Genomic DNA, 17,497 nt, shown 5'->3' with positions numbered 1-17,497 from the left:
ACAACTTAATGAAGCAGACTCTTCAGTTTTGTTAACACTCAAGAAATTGACATCTCTTAATACCTTTATTTTCTAGAAAGACAGAGAACTTTTAATTCAGGTTCCCAAATGAATATTATTAGTGGAACTCTGATTGTTTTATTGTACTATAGCAAGTGGGGCTTGATGATCATTACGTGCTTAAACCACATACTGACACACAGCATTACCAGAGGCTCATTTTACTAGCTATTAATGATTAGGTATTCATTTGTTTTAAAAGTTTATAATCTGGGAAACTAAAAAATTGTATATTCTGCTGTTCCGTATATTAGAACTGCATAAACTTCAGCAATGAATAGAAATTCATATCTCTTATTCACAATGGGCATTCAGCCACATACTGCACCAAATTTAGTCTAATCCTAAAGTTTTTACAAGTTCTGTGAATAAATCTCATGAGGGCAGGAGGAGAAAAACAAAGTAACTAAGGATAGTTGTTTATGACAGTATTTGTATGAAGCTTCCTCTATGACAATGCCGCAGCTTCTCTTTAGAGCTCAGAGGTCCTTGCAGAGCATTGTACTTCAGTAGCAGGTAATATTTCCATAGATAATGCAGAGCCAGAAAAAAAAGCCTTTAGGGATTGATGCACATTTTTCGTTCAGATGCAGCCTTGTTAATATTGGTTAATAATCTGTTTTTCCTATTGTCTGTTCAGTTGACTTCTAGGGAAAATTCTGAGTAAAGAAAAACATTGTCCTGTTAGTAATCATGCTGTAATTGCATTTAACTATATATGAACAGATATAGAGATAGATGATGTATAGATGGAAATTTTGCACAAGGAATGACAATTCTCTGGAAATTAATAGATTTGGTTCAACACGGTTACTTGCATATAATAATTTATTACTGGCATCATAGGGCAAAATAGATCGTCACATTTGGAGAACAATTTGTTTTTGCTATAGGTTAAGCAGAAATGAGAGAAGAGACTATTGGGAAAGTACTCATATAGTCGTCTTAATTATATGCAAATATATATTTAGTGATCATACTGAATACTGTATGAATGCCAGATAGTTTAAAAAAATAAAAATTTCCTGAACAGCTCTATTGCAGAGTAATACATTTTTCACTGCTGAGCACTAAGGATGATTCACTTTTGCCCAACTTGAAGAAATTTGGTAATTTCTGTGAAAGAGAGGATGATGACTAAATGACAAAATTCTACATAAGTGCTTGCTGATATCTGAGATACAAAACAATGGGAAAGTTATTCTATATTGTGATGACTAGACAATATTATATGTGGTTTATATATTAAGATAAACGTCATTACCAAAGACTGCACATGGAAACGTGAACAGGTGAGTCAGGGTTTTACATGGGATATATGGGTAATAGTTACATGGGGAACTACTGTGAAAGGAATTGAGTATATGGGTAGTTAAACTCAAGAGTGCAGACGAAGCAAGTTGGAGTGGCAGACAAATGTCAAAAAGACCTGAAGTGTTCAAAACCAGTAACTGCTAATGAGCCATTAAAAAAAAAAACAACACCCCCTCCCTCTAAAAGCCCAACAAACTAGAAGACAAAAATAAATGAAAACGTTAAGGAAGTTTAGTTTTAAACTCTGATAATGTAATTTTATAATTTGATAGAGTTTTTTTTTTCTTCTTTTTTTACCAGAACTATTGATTATCCATCTTGCTGATTGCCTTTTGCACTATTCCTTGTGTCCCCCTGTTTAGAAAATGTGAGGGCCTTGGAAGTAACCAATAAAAAATGAATGTTAACTTACCATACTGGGATAAGTTTTCACTTTGCAAGTTAAAATGAAAGCATACTTTTGCATTATAAAACCACAGAGCTTACCTTTGCACCCAATTCATTATACTGCAACTTCAAAGCTGTAAGTCTTTCATCCAGTTCTTTCGGATTCTCTGTCTGCTGCTTTTGAACAATCTGCCTTCCAGTTTTTATCACTGTTTCCACTTCAGACTTCACCTCACTCAGGCTTTTATATAATTTCTAATCAAATCAGAATACGAAACACAAGCATCACAATTAAAATAAGTAAAATGGAAATACTCTTGAAGCTATTATACAGATGCACTAGAATTCTTTGCATTGTTTGCTATATAAAAGCACCATCATGCAAGACTGAGCACCTTCAACTCCCCTTAGAAAGCTCGTGGAGTTTAGATTGCTCATCACATGCCAGGTGTGTAACCTAAGGATAGAAAAAAGCCTGCACCAAACTTATATAATTAAATGTTTAGAAGACAAAAATTAATCACAGCTTCTAAATCAGAACTCAAATTAATAGATTTAGAACAGCTTACCACTACTACTAATGGTTTCAAAGACATGTCAGTGGAAGCAATGGCAGAAGTGTTTTTACAGACAAGAAAATACAGGCCATCGCTAATTGTAATAACATATGATAAAGGTTGTTTTGAAAGTGATTTAGATAATGCAGTATTTAAAACAACACATGGCTTCTGTCAACTCATACAGCTTCTTGGATGTATTTCAACTATACATAACCACTAACATCACTTTAATAAGAAATCTGACAGTTTTTCTTACTCCTCATTGGAGACTGGTAGGATAGAGGTTTTCCCCTACTGAGTTTAACATTGTTTATAAAATTAAGTAACTAAAAATCTACATGAAAAGTAAAAAACAAGGTTAAGTCAAAATATATTACATAACTTACTACATGTTACTGCATCATTTCAATAACTAACCAGAAAGTCAGGGCAAAACAGTTGTTTAGTAAGCACTGGCAAGCAAGCCACAATACATATGGCTTAACGCTTCTAAAGAGTGATACTACGAAAATGGTAAGCATTGTCCTTTCTTTCCATATGCAGGAAGTTTGGACATGACAACTGAATTTAAACGTATAACTTGGTATCCCAAGCCATTTAATAGCCACATAAATGCCCTAATTAACATCGATATAAGTACTGCAGAAGTTGAACTTATATTTCTATTTAATTTAAAATTGAATTATGCTGTGACATAGAAATTCCAGTGAACTCCACATTGGAAGAAGACTCCACAGAGATACAGAGTATCCATTATCACACAGGTGGGTAAAGAATGGCAAATGTGAAGCTGTTGAGAAGTTTTATTATTGAGCTGTCTAGCTTAATTCTGTGTTCAGGCATTTTGCTGTGACATGCTGGAAATTAAACTTACTGCCCCGTACCCTTTGACAGAACTGCAAAGTAAACTATACTGTACTTTTTTCATTCCTAATTTTTTGAGCTTTTCTCTTAGTCATGGTATCTCACCACAATGTAAAATCTGTCTAGCACGTCTAGACAGTAAAAGACTTTTCTCCCAGTAGATCTGACAAGAAAAAAAAAGCACATCTTCTCTGTAATCTAAGGTTTATTAAGAAGATGATTCTCAATATGATTATTATTTATTATCTATTTACATACTACCTTGCAGTCCAAGGGATCTTAGGTGCCTTATATGATAAATACATTCAACGCTGATAAGCAGTCATCAGCAAATTAGGAAGCTTGTATGATACAGATTGGCCCACAACTGATGGGATAATATGACTGGGTTTTTAAAAATAGAAACATTATGAGAATCTTTAAGTAGAGAAAGATGCTCTAAAAACCCCTATGAGGCTTCCCAGAAGTATCACAGCTACAGGGCTGCAACAACTAACTGCTGAGCAGAACTACTTTAATTCAGTAGATGGTATCTAAATACCATATCATTCTGATAAGAATGTGAATTTAAGGGTAACTGCAGTTAAGAAAAAATATAATGTAAAGAAACAGCATCAACTTGTTCTATGCGTATTTTTTATTTAAATTCTTACATTTAGATCTGACAGAGGCTCGGGGGCGGGGAGGAAAAAAAACCGTCCTCAGGCATGCCAAAGCTCCACAAAAAGAAGCTGAAGGAGATTGTTCCTAACAATCTGATTGTTCTGATTGTCCATGTTAAAATCTCCATTTTCCTGTTGTCAAAGCACACAGTATTTATCTTTATGTCTACTTCTCTTCAACGTTAAAGGGGTATAGAATTACAGGATAATTGCAGTAGTATACATAGAATTTCCTCATGTTCTTTAGGACATATTCAGGCTTTCTTTTGCTCTTGTGGCTTAAAAAACTAACAGCATGGCAACTCATGAAAGCTGTAATGTAGGTACTCTATGTTTCTCCTTTATGTCTTGGGTTTCCTGCCTAAAATAGATTTCATGCATTGCAACGTCTCTTCTGGCTATATCATGGAGTTCTGTGACTGTATTGTATTGTGGAAAATATAGTCCATCTTGGGAGATAAATTCAAATGCAAGATGGAGGGGGGAATTAGAAAAGGGATTCTAACTTAAGCTCTCATATATTGAAAGTGCATGATCACTATTTAAAACTCAACTGAAATGCAAAATGTTTTGATATTTGAATTTTTTCAGTTTCATGAATAATTGATATTTTGCTTCTCATCCTGAATTCTGGGCAACATTCTGCAATATTTAGCTTTCTCCACATAACTCCACATTTTCAAACATTTTCACTCATATAATTAGTATTCCATGCTTCTGAGAGGGGCTTTGCCATGACAGGAGAACAGAGAAGACCATACAGAAAGGAAAAGTTACAATAAGACCAGAAAAGATGTTAGAGCTATTTCACCATCTTATTGTAGCTTTTGCAAACTTTAAAATTGAATATAACCTTAAGTGGATAATGTCCTTCTAATCTCATTTCCAAGCAAGGAAAGAACTGGGACAATAAGGATCAACCCTTTCTCTCTAATCCCTCTTCATAAACAAGTCCAATTTTAAAAGGATTCCCTAAAAAGGTTCCTGTAACTTTCATTGCATAACTTTGCTCTTAAATCTCTCTCAGAACTTCTTGTAATAACTCCCAAAGAAATACTGAAAACATCATTAAAAATACTTTAAGGTTGAAGGACAGAATAGGGAGGAAACTAATAGAAAATCAGTATCTTTATATATTCACCATGCAATGATCCAACTGTGATTGCACCACTTCCTGCTCAACACTCTTCATCTCCAACTTGGGCACCTGCAATTTCACTTCATCTAAAATTCTTCTACATTCTTGCAGACGCTGTTCGAAATTGGCTGGCTTCTGGAACAAGCGAAACTTCATGGACACATCCTGCAGCTTTTTCTGCAAAGCAAACAGGGGTGAGTAGTAAAAATGAAATTAAGTTAATACTGAAGATAGATCAGTTTCAGAATGCTGAGAATCCACTATCAATCTGTACAGTTTCTCATTCTATATTTAAAGAATCAAAATCTTTTGGGAAAACATCATTTGCAGAGAATCTGAGTTTCCACAGGAGGAGGGAAATTCTTGCCTCATCAAGGACACGGGATGTAGTAGAGCCAATGACCAAAGGACACGTAAACTGAACTAAAGAAAGGAAGAATTTACATATTTTCCAATATATAAAAAGTGGGGGTGGAGGTAGGGAGAAAGGTTTAATGGCTTGGTACAAAGAAGAGTTCAAGAGTGAATGCATCACACTCTACCATGATGTTTTGTGGTATAAGGAGTAAATCTTTTAGCCCCTCAGTGAAACACAACTAAAATTTATTGGCAGTATGTAGGTCTGGAACAAAAGCTGAGATTTAAAGTATAAAATTGATCTCTGTTTTCATTTCAAAAGCCATAACCTAGATAAAAAAGTAGTAATTTGAAGGCAGTAAAATCTGTGACAAGCATGGCTTCTAATTTCACAATTTTCACAATTCATTATCTTAGTCAATTAATCATATTGCTCATTTATATGATCTCTACCCCAGGGGAGGGGAAATAATTAAAATTAATGCATAGAAAAGTCATTTTAATTATTTACAGGACTAAGAACCCATGTCCTTCCAGGATTGTACAGCAAACTTCCAGCAGGAAGTTTCCTTCCTACAGTTTGAAAAGTAGAGTATCACCAAGAAACGGACAAATAATTATATAAGAACTCAGCATTTGCAACTACACTTCTGATTTCTTTTCTTCAAATCCTGGACACTTCATAACATTAATTCTGTTGTCTGCACTACACAAACTGAGAAAACTATAATAGGGAACATAATTAGGCAATATATACAAAAATATATGGTATTGTAAGAATCAGCTTGGCCTTTGAAAAGGGAAATCATGCATCCCATGTCTATTAGATTTCTCTGAAGGGGCCAGTAATCATGTGAAGATGACAATTCTGTGCAACACAGAGTACTTAGATAACCAACACTCTCTTCCAGCAATGTTCCCCTACTAAGCACTTCATGGCATTGAGATCCAATGGAGTAAAAAAGGACTTAGAAATTAAAATTAGTTAAAAATTAGGAAACTAATGAAGAACAAAAAATAAAATACCTGTCACTGTATAAAAACCATTGCATAAAGCTGTATAGAGCCTGAATACTGTGTGCAGTTTTGATCCCCTCATCTCAAAATATGTGTTGTAAAAATAGAAAATGTGTAAAAAATATGTAAAGAAGGATGATAGGACTACTAAAGGTATCGTCAAAGACTTTGGTATGACAACATACTAGTAAGTCTGGAAAAGAGACAACTGAAGGGGAGTGAAATTAGTGGCATGCGAAAGGTTAAAGAGCAAATAATAACTAACTTTCTCAAGATTCACAAAGAAGGTGACATCAAATGAAACTCTTAGATAGGAAGTCCAAAATGAACAAAAGGAAGCATTTCTTCACATAATGTAGTTAAATTATGTAACCAGCCAGCAATTTATATAAGTTCACAGAGTAATTAGACATTATGAGTTTTTAAAACTTCTGACCCAGAAGTTGCTGAGTCGCAAATCACTGGAATGTGGAAGCATGAACTGGGGAAACGTCACTAAATGTTCACCTTATTCTACTTTGTTTCTATTTTCTGGCTACCCCGGAAGACCGGGAATTGGGCTGAATGGATCAGAGGTACATGGACATTCTTAGAGACTTAAAATGTGTAGCTGGCTGCATTCACTGCTTCACACTGACAGCTGAACTGATGGCACCCACGCTGCTTACACTTTCCGATCAGCAGATAAACCTGCCTGGCCCAGAAAAAGAATACAGCAACTGAGGGTAAACAAGTAGACAAGGAAAGTCCTCTACTAAGTCACTGTCATCCATTCCTTCCTTTGAAGAAAAATGGCTTCTTTAGAAGCACAAGAACCATATTTTATTCAAAACAGAAGTACAGACAAGTAAACACTCCAAGAAATAAGAAGTAGCACTAAAATACAACTAACACTGAAAATAAGAGTTTTTCAGAATTTATAGTCAAGCTGTCTCAGGAAACAACACAGATAAAATTAATTTCTGTCAATAATTTAGGATAATGTCATGCGCTTTACATTCTTTTCATGTTATTAAATTAAATAATGTTAAATATCAGCAGGAATTAGTAATGATGGTAAGAAAAGGGAGTCAACTGAGGATTTTTTTTACTATGATATAATGTGTTTACCTTAAAAGATAGATGAAAATAATAAGGAAAAAAGAATGTCATTCGTCTGCTTCATAAAAACAGATCATCAGGCAAGATTTCACTTTCTTATAAAACTTTTAACCTAGTTCTTTAATCACCATGGTAGAAATAGATTCTTGTTTTGCTAAACTTCTTTTCCACCTCTAGCTTTGAAGACCAGAACATAACTCTCAATCTATAGTAATCCAAAAAGCCAGGATAAGTTTGGTCAATGAGCAGCGGTTTCACAATTACATGGCAACTACTTTGTTTCCTAAATTGCTGTTTATTTTCTGTCTAGATAGTTGAATTAATATTACAATTAGTATATAAGTCAAATAAGAAATATTTTATTTTTTTTTAGTTTTATTTCTTTTTATTTTATGCTTAACGCAAAAAAGAAATGCATGAAGTATTTATCTGTAAGTGATGCTCTTCAGGAAAAAAGTAAGTAAAGACAGATCTTGTGGAACGTGATCTGCCACTGAAGGTACTCCACAGCAATGCACAATAATTCAAGAGAGTTCACCGGCCTAAAATCAAATACAGTCATAAGTCTTTGGAACAAAATGTTCCAAAATCATATGCTGCCTGCACTTCACTGATGAAACATGGACAACTTCTCAGCTCCTATAGAAACCATCAGAGGTTGACGGAAGACAGGAAAAAAGAGGGAAATGCACATACATATTCTCATCAATGAAAGGCTAGCTAGTCCTGTAGATGAGAGGAAATATTAAAAAATTAACTAGTTCATTTCAAATTAAATAACTTTTTAAAAGCTATCTTTACAACTTGTACATTCTTCTATATCTCATCACCAAAATACTTGCAAGTAAAAGTGTCTTCATAAAAACCTTGGTAAAGTAATGTTATCCTCAATAAGACAAAAAACTAAAGCTCAGATACCTGGAAATACCTGACAGCAACAAAGAGATGGCCTTGTTTAATTCTATAACCAAATTCTTCATCTTTCTCTGCCAACAAATTATGACATAGCTAACAACAATAATAACAATAATTTGCTCTGCAACCTGGTGAACTTTGGCACTCATGGCAAAAATAAAATAAGCAAAACAGTCAAGAACCTTCTACAGATTAATGGGTTAAAAACAGAACATGGTTCTTGAGTGTTAATTAAATCTTCTTCAATTTCAAACAGCTCTTTTCATGTTTATTAAGCTGGATGAAATAACATAGTAGCTAGCATTTTAAATCAATGACTGCAATGTGCTGCTCAGCTTGGATTTTAGTACTCTCCTTGCACCCGTTGTTTACACTGTGAAATATAAATGAAGATGTAAGAAATAACTTATAGTACAAAGAAAACACTTAAATTGTAGTTTTTTTCTCTTAAATGTAGTTCTACCCAGATTTCCAAATATTTTTAACTCTAAATATTTTTATGTCTATTTTTATGGTATACTAAAAAGCTTCACTGTGGTATCACTTCTTATAACTGTAATACATTCAAAACATCCCTTATATAGTGCTCCTACACAGTCGATTACGTCAGCTCTATATACGCTAGAACTGTTGCCAACTAATTAGGCAGACTATAAGAAAAAATGGCAGTAAGAAAACATAGATGTTATGCTTTATCCATGCTAAATTCCTGGATATAAAGAAGTAGCTAAAATATAAGAGATACCTTAAGAATATGTCATACTATAGTAATAGCAATACTAATGCTGTTTGTTTGTATGAGCAAAGGAAAGATGCAGGGAGTAAAATTTGCATACCTGTGCCACATCAATTTGGGAAAAAACTCTTTTTGCGGCATCCTTACCCCGGTTTCGTTTCTTCATTTCTTCCAAACTAATCTCATGGCTTGTTAATTCAGATTGTATTTTCTGTTGAAAAACAAAGACAATAATAAGAAGTGTTTGAAGAAAATGTTTGTCTTCTTATGATTATTTAGAATAGTTAATTTTGAAGCATATTAAAATAAAAGTTATACAGTATATATTGGATCACTGCAGAAACTTATACAAAGAATTACGTACTTGCTGCCCTGTAAATTATTCAGTTTAGTTTTTTTTGACAATGTCTGACATTGTGACCACAATGACATAATCTTCCTAAGGAAATCATGACCAAACTGCAGATAAAAATATAGATTTCTTTCTTCTGAAGAAAAGCAACTATTTTCATGGGGAAGAAAATTGAAAAGTAGAATAGAATAGAAATAGAAAAGGAAAACACAAATAGAAAAGAGATTTGCTTTGCTATTCCTGTATCTTGTTTATTATTTTCACAGTATCATCAGAAGAGTTGAGAGAAATCTGATCAAAGTATCTTCTATGTATAACAACATTTTCATGTCACAGATGTTGTGCTTTATCTAGGACATTATTCAATTTGTGGCATGTTACTAACCAGAATCTATCTTCAGTGTGTGTAAATATGGTAAATGCATAATGACATGTAGTACACTACTGCACTGATTTTATTCATTTTCTAACGTTTCTGGCTTTCACTTTTTGCAAGAACCAGCATGTGACCAAATCACTACAATAAAAATATCAGCTTTGTTGGCTCAACATAAACCAACCTTACAAGAAGAAATAATTAACTTAAGCAATGCTGGACAGTGCAATGCAATGGAAAAAAAAATAATATATATTGCTACAACATAATTCAGAGTATTCACGTAATTTTACATTGAAATTGTTAGAAAATGAGAATTTGGTATAAGTGAAATTGCTAGAGAAATACTGCTAAGCACAACTGCTGTATGAAAGAAATACAGGATATTTCCCTACTGGGAAAGATACTTAAGGCCTATACTCCTGCAAGAAAAATTGATTTTAGATTTAACTTTTTCCCCTATGTTTTACAAGCATTTCTCAAATATACGCAAAACTAGCTGTGAATTTAAATATATGCACATGCATTTATCTTCATACTACAGTTACTTATAAAATATGAAATTTATAAAGTTCAAAAAAGAAGACTATAATGTTAAAGAATTATGCAAATAAGGAAAAACTGTTTTCAGTTGTACCTCGATTTTTTGAAGTTTGATTTTAAGTAAAAAAAAAATATAAAAGTATTTGCTAACAACATCTTCATAGGTTTTTAATTATAAAGCTGTGTATATTGTACACTCTACCCTCTAGGGATATTACAAGGTTATGACTTGCATATAAATGTATCATGTATGTAATAATACTAGATTTAAAGCAGTTTCTCACAAATTATAATATAAATATAATTTGAAATAGAATAATAATGTAGAAATACATTTTAGGAGACAAAGACTTACAAAAAAACACAGTAATTAATTAAGAAAATATATTTATGAGTCTCATCTATCTAGTATTCTACAGAGAAATAAAATATTTTTCTGCAGGAAAGCATTTGTAAAGTAAAATCTTTGACAGAAAAATAAATGTAAATGTAAGTTTCATTTACATGAAAATTTTCATTAAAATTTATCATAATTGTACTTTTTCTACTTTTCAGAGAGTATTTTGACTTCTCATTGTCAAAGCCATTTATTGAATGGTTAGTTACATTTGGAGCAAGTAATAGCATTTTCTAAATGCGATATTTTACTTTTGAGAAAACAAGGAAGGTCAATTGCAAGGACAATGCAATACAAGGAGATAGGGCTTATTTAATAGTTTAGAATATTTCTTTTCCGTTTGTTTATAATTTCCCTCTTGAAGTGTACAAGGAGCGTAAAAGGATGATTTACCATTTGTACAGCAAATGGACCAAATTGTTGACAGTGACTCAGAGTTAGTCAACTAATTTCTTGATGTTTTGGAAGTCAGAACTGTATATGCAAAGAAGATAGGAGTCTGAATGTCATAAGAACATACTATATCACACTCAGTGTTTCAACTGTTTGCTTCTGCCTTTAGAGCACCTCGTCAATTAACTGATTTTGTGCTCTGTTTTCCAGTTTACTTTGCTCAACCTCAGAGTTGTTCTGGAAAGCATATAATTGAAACATTCTTATCTGAACAGGTCAGGACAGCACAGCAGAGATAAGAGTAGGGTTTTAATAATTAGGTGTTACGGGACATTCCATGGAGATTGTTCTATCTACCCTTTTAAAAATTGCTCTGCAGGACAGAGATGAAGCATCACCTTCCCTGACATCAGATACGGAATTAGAGGGAACAAGCACATTAGAGGAAAGCATGAAAGAACAGTAGAAAAGATTATAGCAAGAAAAGATTTTCTGTAATTGCCACCGCTGCTCACAGTCTCAGTAGAAAGATTAAACTGGTTCTGAACAGACACAAGATAATTTATGATACCTGTCTGTGCTCCTTTTCATTCAATTGTGACATGACCAATTTGATATTTTATATTACATATCACGCCTTTTGACTCATGGATTTATTACACAGACTTCTTCTAAATTTCCATAAGAAAACACCAATTTTCTTCATTTCTGCTATTGTTGCCTCTGTTCTCCTCAGTGCTTCCTGCCTATATTGTCTTTCAATAGAGAGTAAAACCTTGCAGCAAGAACTGTTTTCCTTTCATTTCTTGCACACTGCAGTATAATGTAGGGTATGTAACTGATAAATACCACTGTGCTTAAATTATTCTGTACTATAGGTTATGGATTTTCATTTTCCACCACTCTTTGTTAGGCATTTTTCAAGGCAGTTTATTAATCTAGAAAATTTATACACAAACACAGATGTGTGTGTGTGTGTATATCTATATATCATATATATATATATAAACTAAATGATATATACACTATTAAAGGGATTGCTTTAATATTGTAATCAGGGTTACTTCTAGAGCAAAAGGATTCCAGTCACAGGGGCATTCAATCCATTACTTCTCTCAATTACTCATCTTGATTTTAAAAAGGTGAACAGTGAAATGAAGACAGCCTTGCTACATTGACATCAAAAAGCAGAGAACTGGCAGTGTAGCTAGTCTGTGAAGAGCCTTTCATACCTTGAATCAGAGAAAGGAAAGCCAAAAGAACTAGCATTACAGTTCTGTCATTTAAAACCTGAGATAATGTGCTACAAACGTACCTGCAATCTAATGCATCTGTAACTTTTTTTTTTAAAAAAGCTAATAGAGCATAAAGACAAATCCTGCAACATGTTTTGCAACAGAATCTTGAACTATAAGGCTTAACTAAATGTCACTACACATCAATACCTGATAATATAATTAGAGAATCAGTATTTAATAAAATAGAGAAATGCCAGTTAGCAATGATCAGAAAAATTAGAACAACTGAAATTAATCTGGAGAAAAACCCCTCAGGTATTTAATTAAAAGTAAATGATTTACTTACAATCAAAGAATAAAAACACCAAAACATAAGAGCATACATTAAACTAATATTGTGGAATAATGGAAAAGACAAGGTAGCTGTAGTCTACAACTAATATGCAGATATAGATTTTAGTACGATTAACACTGAAAAGACTGCACTACAATAACAGTCCCAATCAATGCAGTATTAGCAAATTGCCAAAAAGTTTGGAAGATATTCTGAAAAAAAACCCAGTATTAAAACATCCGTGAAACTGCTCTCTTAGGGCAGGCCAAGGATACCATCTTCTTTCCCAGAACGAGAGTTCACCTTGTTTATCTGTGTATCTATCTGATACTGCACATTATGCTCCAAATTGCCTTAATTTCAAGTTGCCTGACCTCACTGTACTTTCTTGTACTGGTTGCCAGAAATTCATAACACAGGCAAGGCTTACATTATTCTACTGACAAGGTCAGCAAATTAATAACTTCTCGAAAGCTGGACAAACCCAGAAGAAAAAAGATTGAAATGATACGTGTACTAACATGTTCCCAGTTGGAACAGGGAAGATATAATTTGAACTTAGAATAAGCAACTAGTAGGTATAACACTTCCCATGACATAACACTGAAATGAGAACGGTCAATTTCTTAGTCTGAATTTGATATATAAACTTGCACAGTAAAAAATAGCAAACATTATGGATTATTAGTCATGAAACACTTGCAGCAAAAGGATTAGGTTAAAGAAAAGCTGTTAGAATTAACCAAACTTCTCTCTTCTTTTTGATCTCTTTTTCCCTTTAAAGTCTACTGCAGGAGAACAGTAATTCATTGAAATTCTCTTAACTAAGTAAAAACATGATTTCTAAAATCTGTTCCCACACAAAAGGGCAATTTCCATTCTTCGACAAGACCATAAACTGGCCAGATCCTCAGAGAGAAGTATGTCCTGTTTTCTCCACAGGAAACTTGATGAAAGATACCAAAAGGCTTTCAATTCTAAAGCAAAGGTTTATTGAAACGCCAGGTGATACCCTAGAGCCAGGTAGCCCCTTAAAGAGAGGTCACTCAAGATACATAGTAAACAGAAAGACTTTTTTTATATACCTCTCTCTGACCTTGCAGGGTTGGTCCTTTCCTCACAAGATATTTTTCCTGTCTAGCAACTTTCCTGTCCAGTCCCTTTGCACATAGTCTTTTGAGAACGCAGTATGCAAAGCAGGCTCACAAAATAAACTAGGAACAAACTAAGCAGTTATACCATCTTTTACTATACCCATGCTAACCTCGCCATATTCCACATCCTCCAGCAAAATAAATCAGGCAACACAAACACTGGGCAATAAAATAGTGTTTATTTCTCAATAACTGAAGATTACACTGCCAGACCAGTAAGTCTTTCAGCACTGAGTGGTGGCTCTGGAGCCAAGGACAATCACATTAATTTCAATCTCTTCCACTGGTTGTTCTAGGAAAAGAAGTTCTAATTTTAGCATGATACATCACTTTTCTACCATGGATTTCATTAAGACCTACCACCTAAAAAGGCTTGGAATTGCCAGCAATTCTGCTTTGCAGAGTTTTTGCAGTGGCACCACAATAAGGTGATAATGTGACATGATTCAGGCATAATAGTGAACCTCTAATTGTTCTCTGCTTTTATATAAACTAATTCATTATGAACTCTTATACCAAAATTATCTAGACATAAAGTTGCAGTTTTGGCGGTGATTTGCTCATGTAGTCCGCAATGTGAAGATATAGAAAAAAATCAAATATTTATTTTTCATGTAATTGCATAGAATATGCCTTATAATTGCAATTACATGCCTTTTCTTGAATTGCAGAGAACAGCTTGCCAATTCCTCTTGGTGTATTAGTTTTTCTGATTTATAGTCCTGTAAATAGCATTCAGGCAGCATAGCTGAGCTTTCAAGAATGGTGCTCAGTTTAATCTCACTTTTGCTTATTTCAGTAATGGTTTAGGTATAGAATCATTATAAAATACTGAGCCTAACAGTACTGATTATTTACAATTAAATTGCTAGCCATTACTAGCCAATTCCCATCAGTGCTTAAGGAGTTAAATCTGAACCCGATGTACAGAGAAAAACATACATTTAGAGAGCATTCTGATAAATCAGATTTTATAAATTGGAAGATCCTGATTCTAGGAAACATTAAAAAACATATCTGAGGCAATTTCAGAACTGTTAGTGGTTACCTTTGAGAACCCTGAAAAGATGAGGAAGGTAGCAGAAGACCAGAAAAATGAAGTTAAAATACCCATGTTTAAAAGTATAAAAAGAAAGAAAGAGAAACTGGGAATTTTAGCATTTCAAAAGCTGAATGATGTTATCAAAAGCCAATGATGTTACGCTTTTACCAAAAAAATGGAGATCAAATAATCTTATATATACAAGACGATGATACAGCCTGAAAGTCAAACAAGTACCTCTACTCTGGTAAAAGTCTCAACAAGAAATAAGTTTTGGGCACCACCTTCCAAGAAACACTAACTGAAGAGAGTGCAAAGGAGAACAGCAAATCATCAGAGGATAGAAACATTACTGATGAGGAAAGACTGAAAACATTGGACATGACAGATATTAGCTTCTTAATGCAGTACAAGGTGTTCAGATGCTATGGAGATGAGCAGAGAGTAAGAACAGTATTCTGAATAGATATTCAAATTTAATTACATAACAAAATATGAGCTTACATTTCTAAATAAAGTTTACCAGCTATTCCCTTTTTGACCACTGATATTCTACACATTGCTGAGCAAGATAATTCCCTAAATTTCCAACACAGGAAAAATAGGTGTAAGCATCTTTAACATTACAGTTTACTAAGTAGACAATCGTGATTTCTTTGTCCCAAAGTATTAGTTTGAAGGCAATGATGCATGGCATTTTTCCCATTAAGTAAGACATCACATAACTGAACAACTCAGCTATTATAGCATCACATTAACTTTGCTTTCAAACATACCACACTAGTATTTTAACAACAGATTAAAAGCCATTTTCACTTAGGAAATAGTCAGACATGTAGTGCATGTCACTGCACAAGTGTAATTAAGGAGTTTATTGGAAAAACAGGGTATGGTATTTATTGCTTTTCTGAGAAACACAAAGTTGTTCATTTATTCTGCACACTGCGTTTTACGTAAGTCTACAAGGAGAACAACAGACAAGTTTTTTGACACATTCAGTTATTTGTCCCATAATATCAAGAAAACAGGCCACGTCTCAGACTAAATAGAAGCACAGAGCTGAGACTCTCCCCCACCAAAAGTTGTTATTTAATAATAAAGCTAAAAATAATTATCTGAAAAATATTTTGTCATATAAATGTAACGTTTTCAGTATGGAATTCTTGTCTTCCTATTAGTTAAAGGGCACTTGAGGAAAGTCAGCAACTGGCAAGTTCCTGTGATGATGACTTCATTCCTTGTATTATCTTGGCATATTTATAGAAATGAAAAAGAGTTCAGTTAGGCAATGAGATCAAGGATGCAAACAAATAATCTTTCTTCTAGAATATTTTTTTAGGCTTTCTCTGTTCTAGCCTTTCTTCATTAGTATGCCCTGAGGAATCTGAACTGATTTATCTATGTGGTTCCTGTTAGACTGTTTTGTCTGAATATAGCATCTTTTTCAGTCGTCCTCAAAATGAATCGATTAGTTGAAAGTTTATTAGGTGGCTGTGGCTCTCTAGCATTAAATTCTCAGTGCCACATGGGGGAGTAAGAAGCACATGAAATTTGCTTTCAGAAAAATGATCCAAAGGAGACATACTTAATCCTGAGGATTTCTGTTTCTTTCTGTCAGCTTTCTGAATAAATCAAACAGATCATTTGATTTAAAAAGACTACCAAAATATCATCATTTGCTGAGATTCATTTCTGATCAGCTGAAACAACAAAAGACGATTGCTCCTATCAAAGCTACAAATGGATTTGAATTTTTGAAGCAAACACACAGATACATAGAACCCACAAACTCTCAACGTTTTTCCGATGATAAATTCTTCCATATATTCTTTTAGAAATGCAACATGTTGCTGAACAGTTTGCTAAATCTCTCAGCATGGAAAAACCGACTCCCACCCAGAAGCTACCATCATTGACCGAATGAGTCTCATTCCAGCTGTGCAGACACCGTTGTAGGCATCTTATATAAATGAATTGCTTTGAACTCTATGAAAGAGCTGTGCCAGCACAGGCTCCGTTAGGAGTTGTGATCATTCGGTATGTACCTATTCTGCTATTGTTTCAGCCTGGCTGCTCACTAACGGAACGAATCTGTCTATTTACCTGTTTCGAATTCATTGTACATTTCCTTTCCCCCCAAGGATTTTAAAGAACTTCAAAGAACTTCAGAGAACTTCAATGTTTGCATTAAATCTGCTAGGCTGTTAATTTAGTTTTGTTCAATTGATCCAACTTGCATCTTAAAATAGAAACACAAAAGGGAAAAACTCAGTAGCCTCTATGCTGGTTTTCCCACTGTGGATATATTATAAGCAGGTGAATTCAATGTCAGACAAAAAAGCACAAGAACAAAAACAAATCCTGCAAAACTACTGAACTTGGTTTTTCCTCTGAAAAAGTGTGCCAGTTAAATGTGGCTGAATTTTATGCTGCTTCAGTAGCTGAAGTTCTGAATAGACTCTTATACAAAGTCTGTGATCATTGTCAGTATTATATTTAAACCGGATGCTTCCATGGGAGATATGAAGCACCACTGAAAAATGCTACAATGTATAGG

At 33.8% G+C, this 17,497-nt stretch overlaps 1 protein-coding gene across 10 annotated transcripts in view; it reads right to left on the bottom strand.

The window, feature by feature from the left end:
• The window catches only part of DMD (dystrophin), a 1,217,172-nt gene that overhangs the window by 727,215 nt on the left and 472,460 nt on the right, over positions 1-17,497 (bottom strand). For all 10 annotated transcript variants that reach the window (XM_068917030.1, XM_068917051.1, XM_068917057.1 and 7 more), the window contains exons 30-32: positions 9,212-9,322; positions 4,989-5,162; positions 1,861-2,016 (exon numbers count right to left, since the gene is read on the bottom strand). In XM_068917030.1, coding sequence (XP_068773131.1) covers positions 1,861-2,016; positions 4,989-5,162; positions 9,212-9,322 — 441 coding nt within the window. The remainder of the gene's footprint in view (positions 1-1,860; positions 2,017-4,988; positions 5,163-9,211; positions 9,323-17,497) is intronic.

This window comes from Struthio camelus, chromosome 1 (genome assembly GCF_040807025.1).
Source record: "Struthio camelus isolate bStrCam1 chromosome 1, bStrCam1.hap1, whole genome shotgun sequence".
Taxonomy (NCBI): Eukaryota; Metazoa; Chordata; class Aves; order Struthioniformes; family Struthionidae; genus Struthio; species Struthio camelus.
Note: the sequence above shows the minus strand (reverse complement) of the source record. Positions and strands in the feature narration are given on the sequence as shown.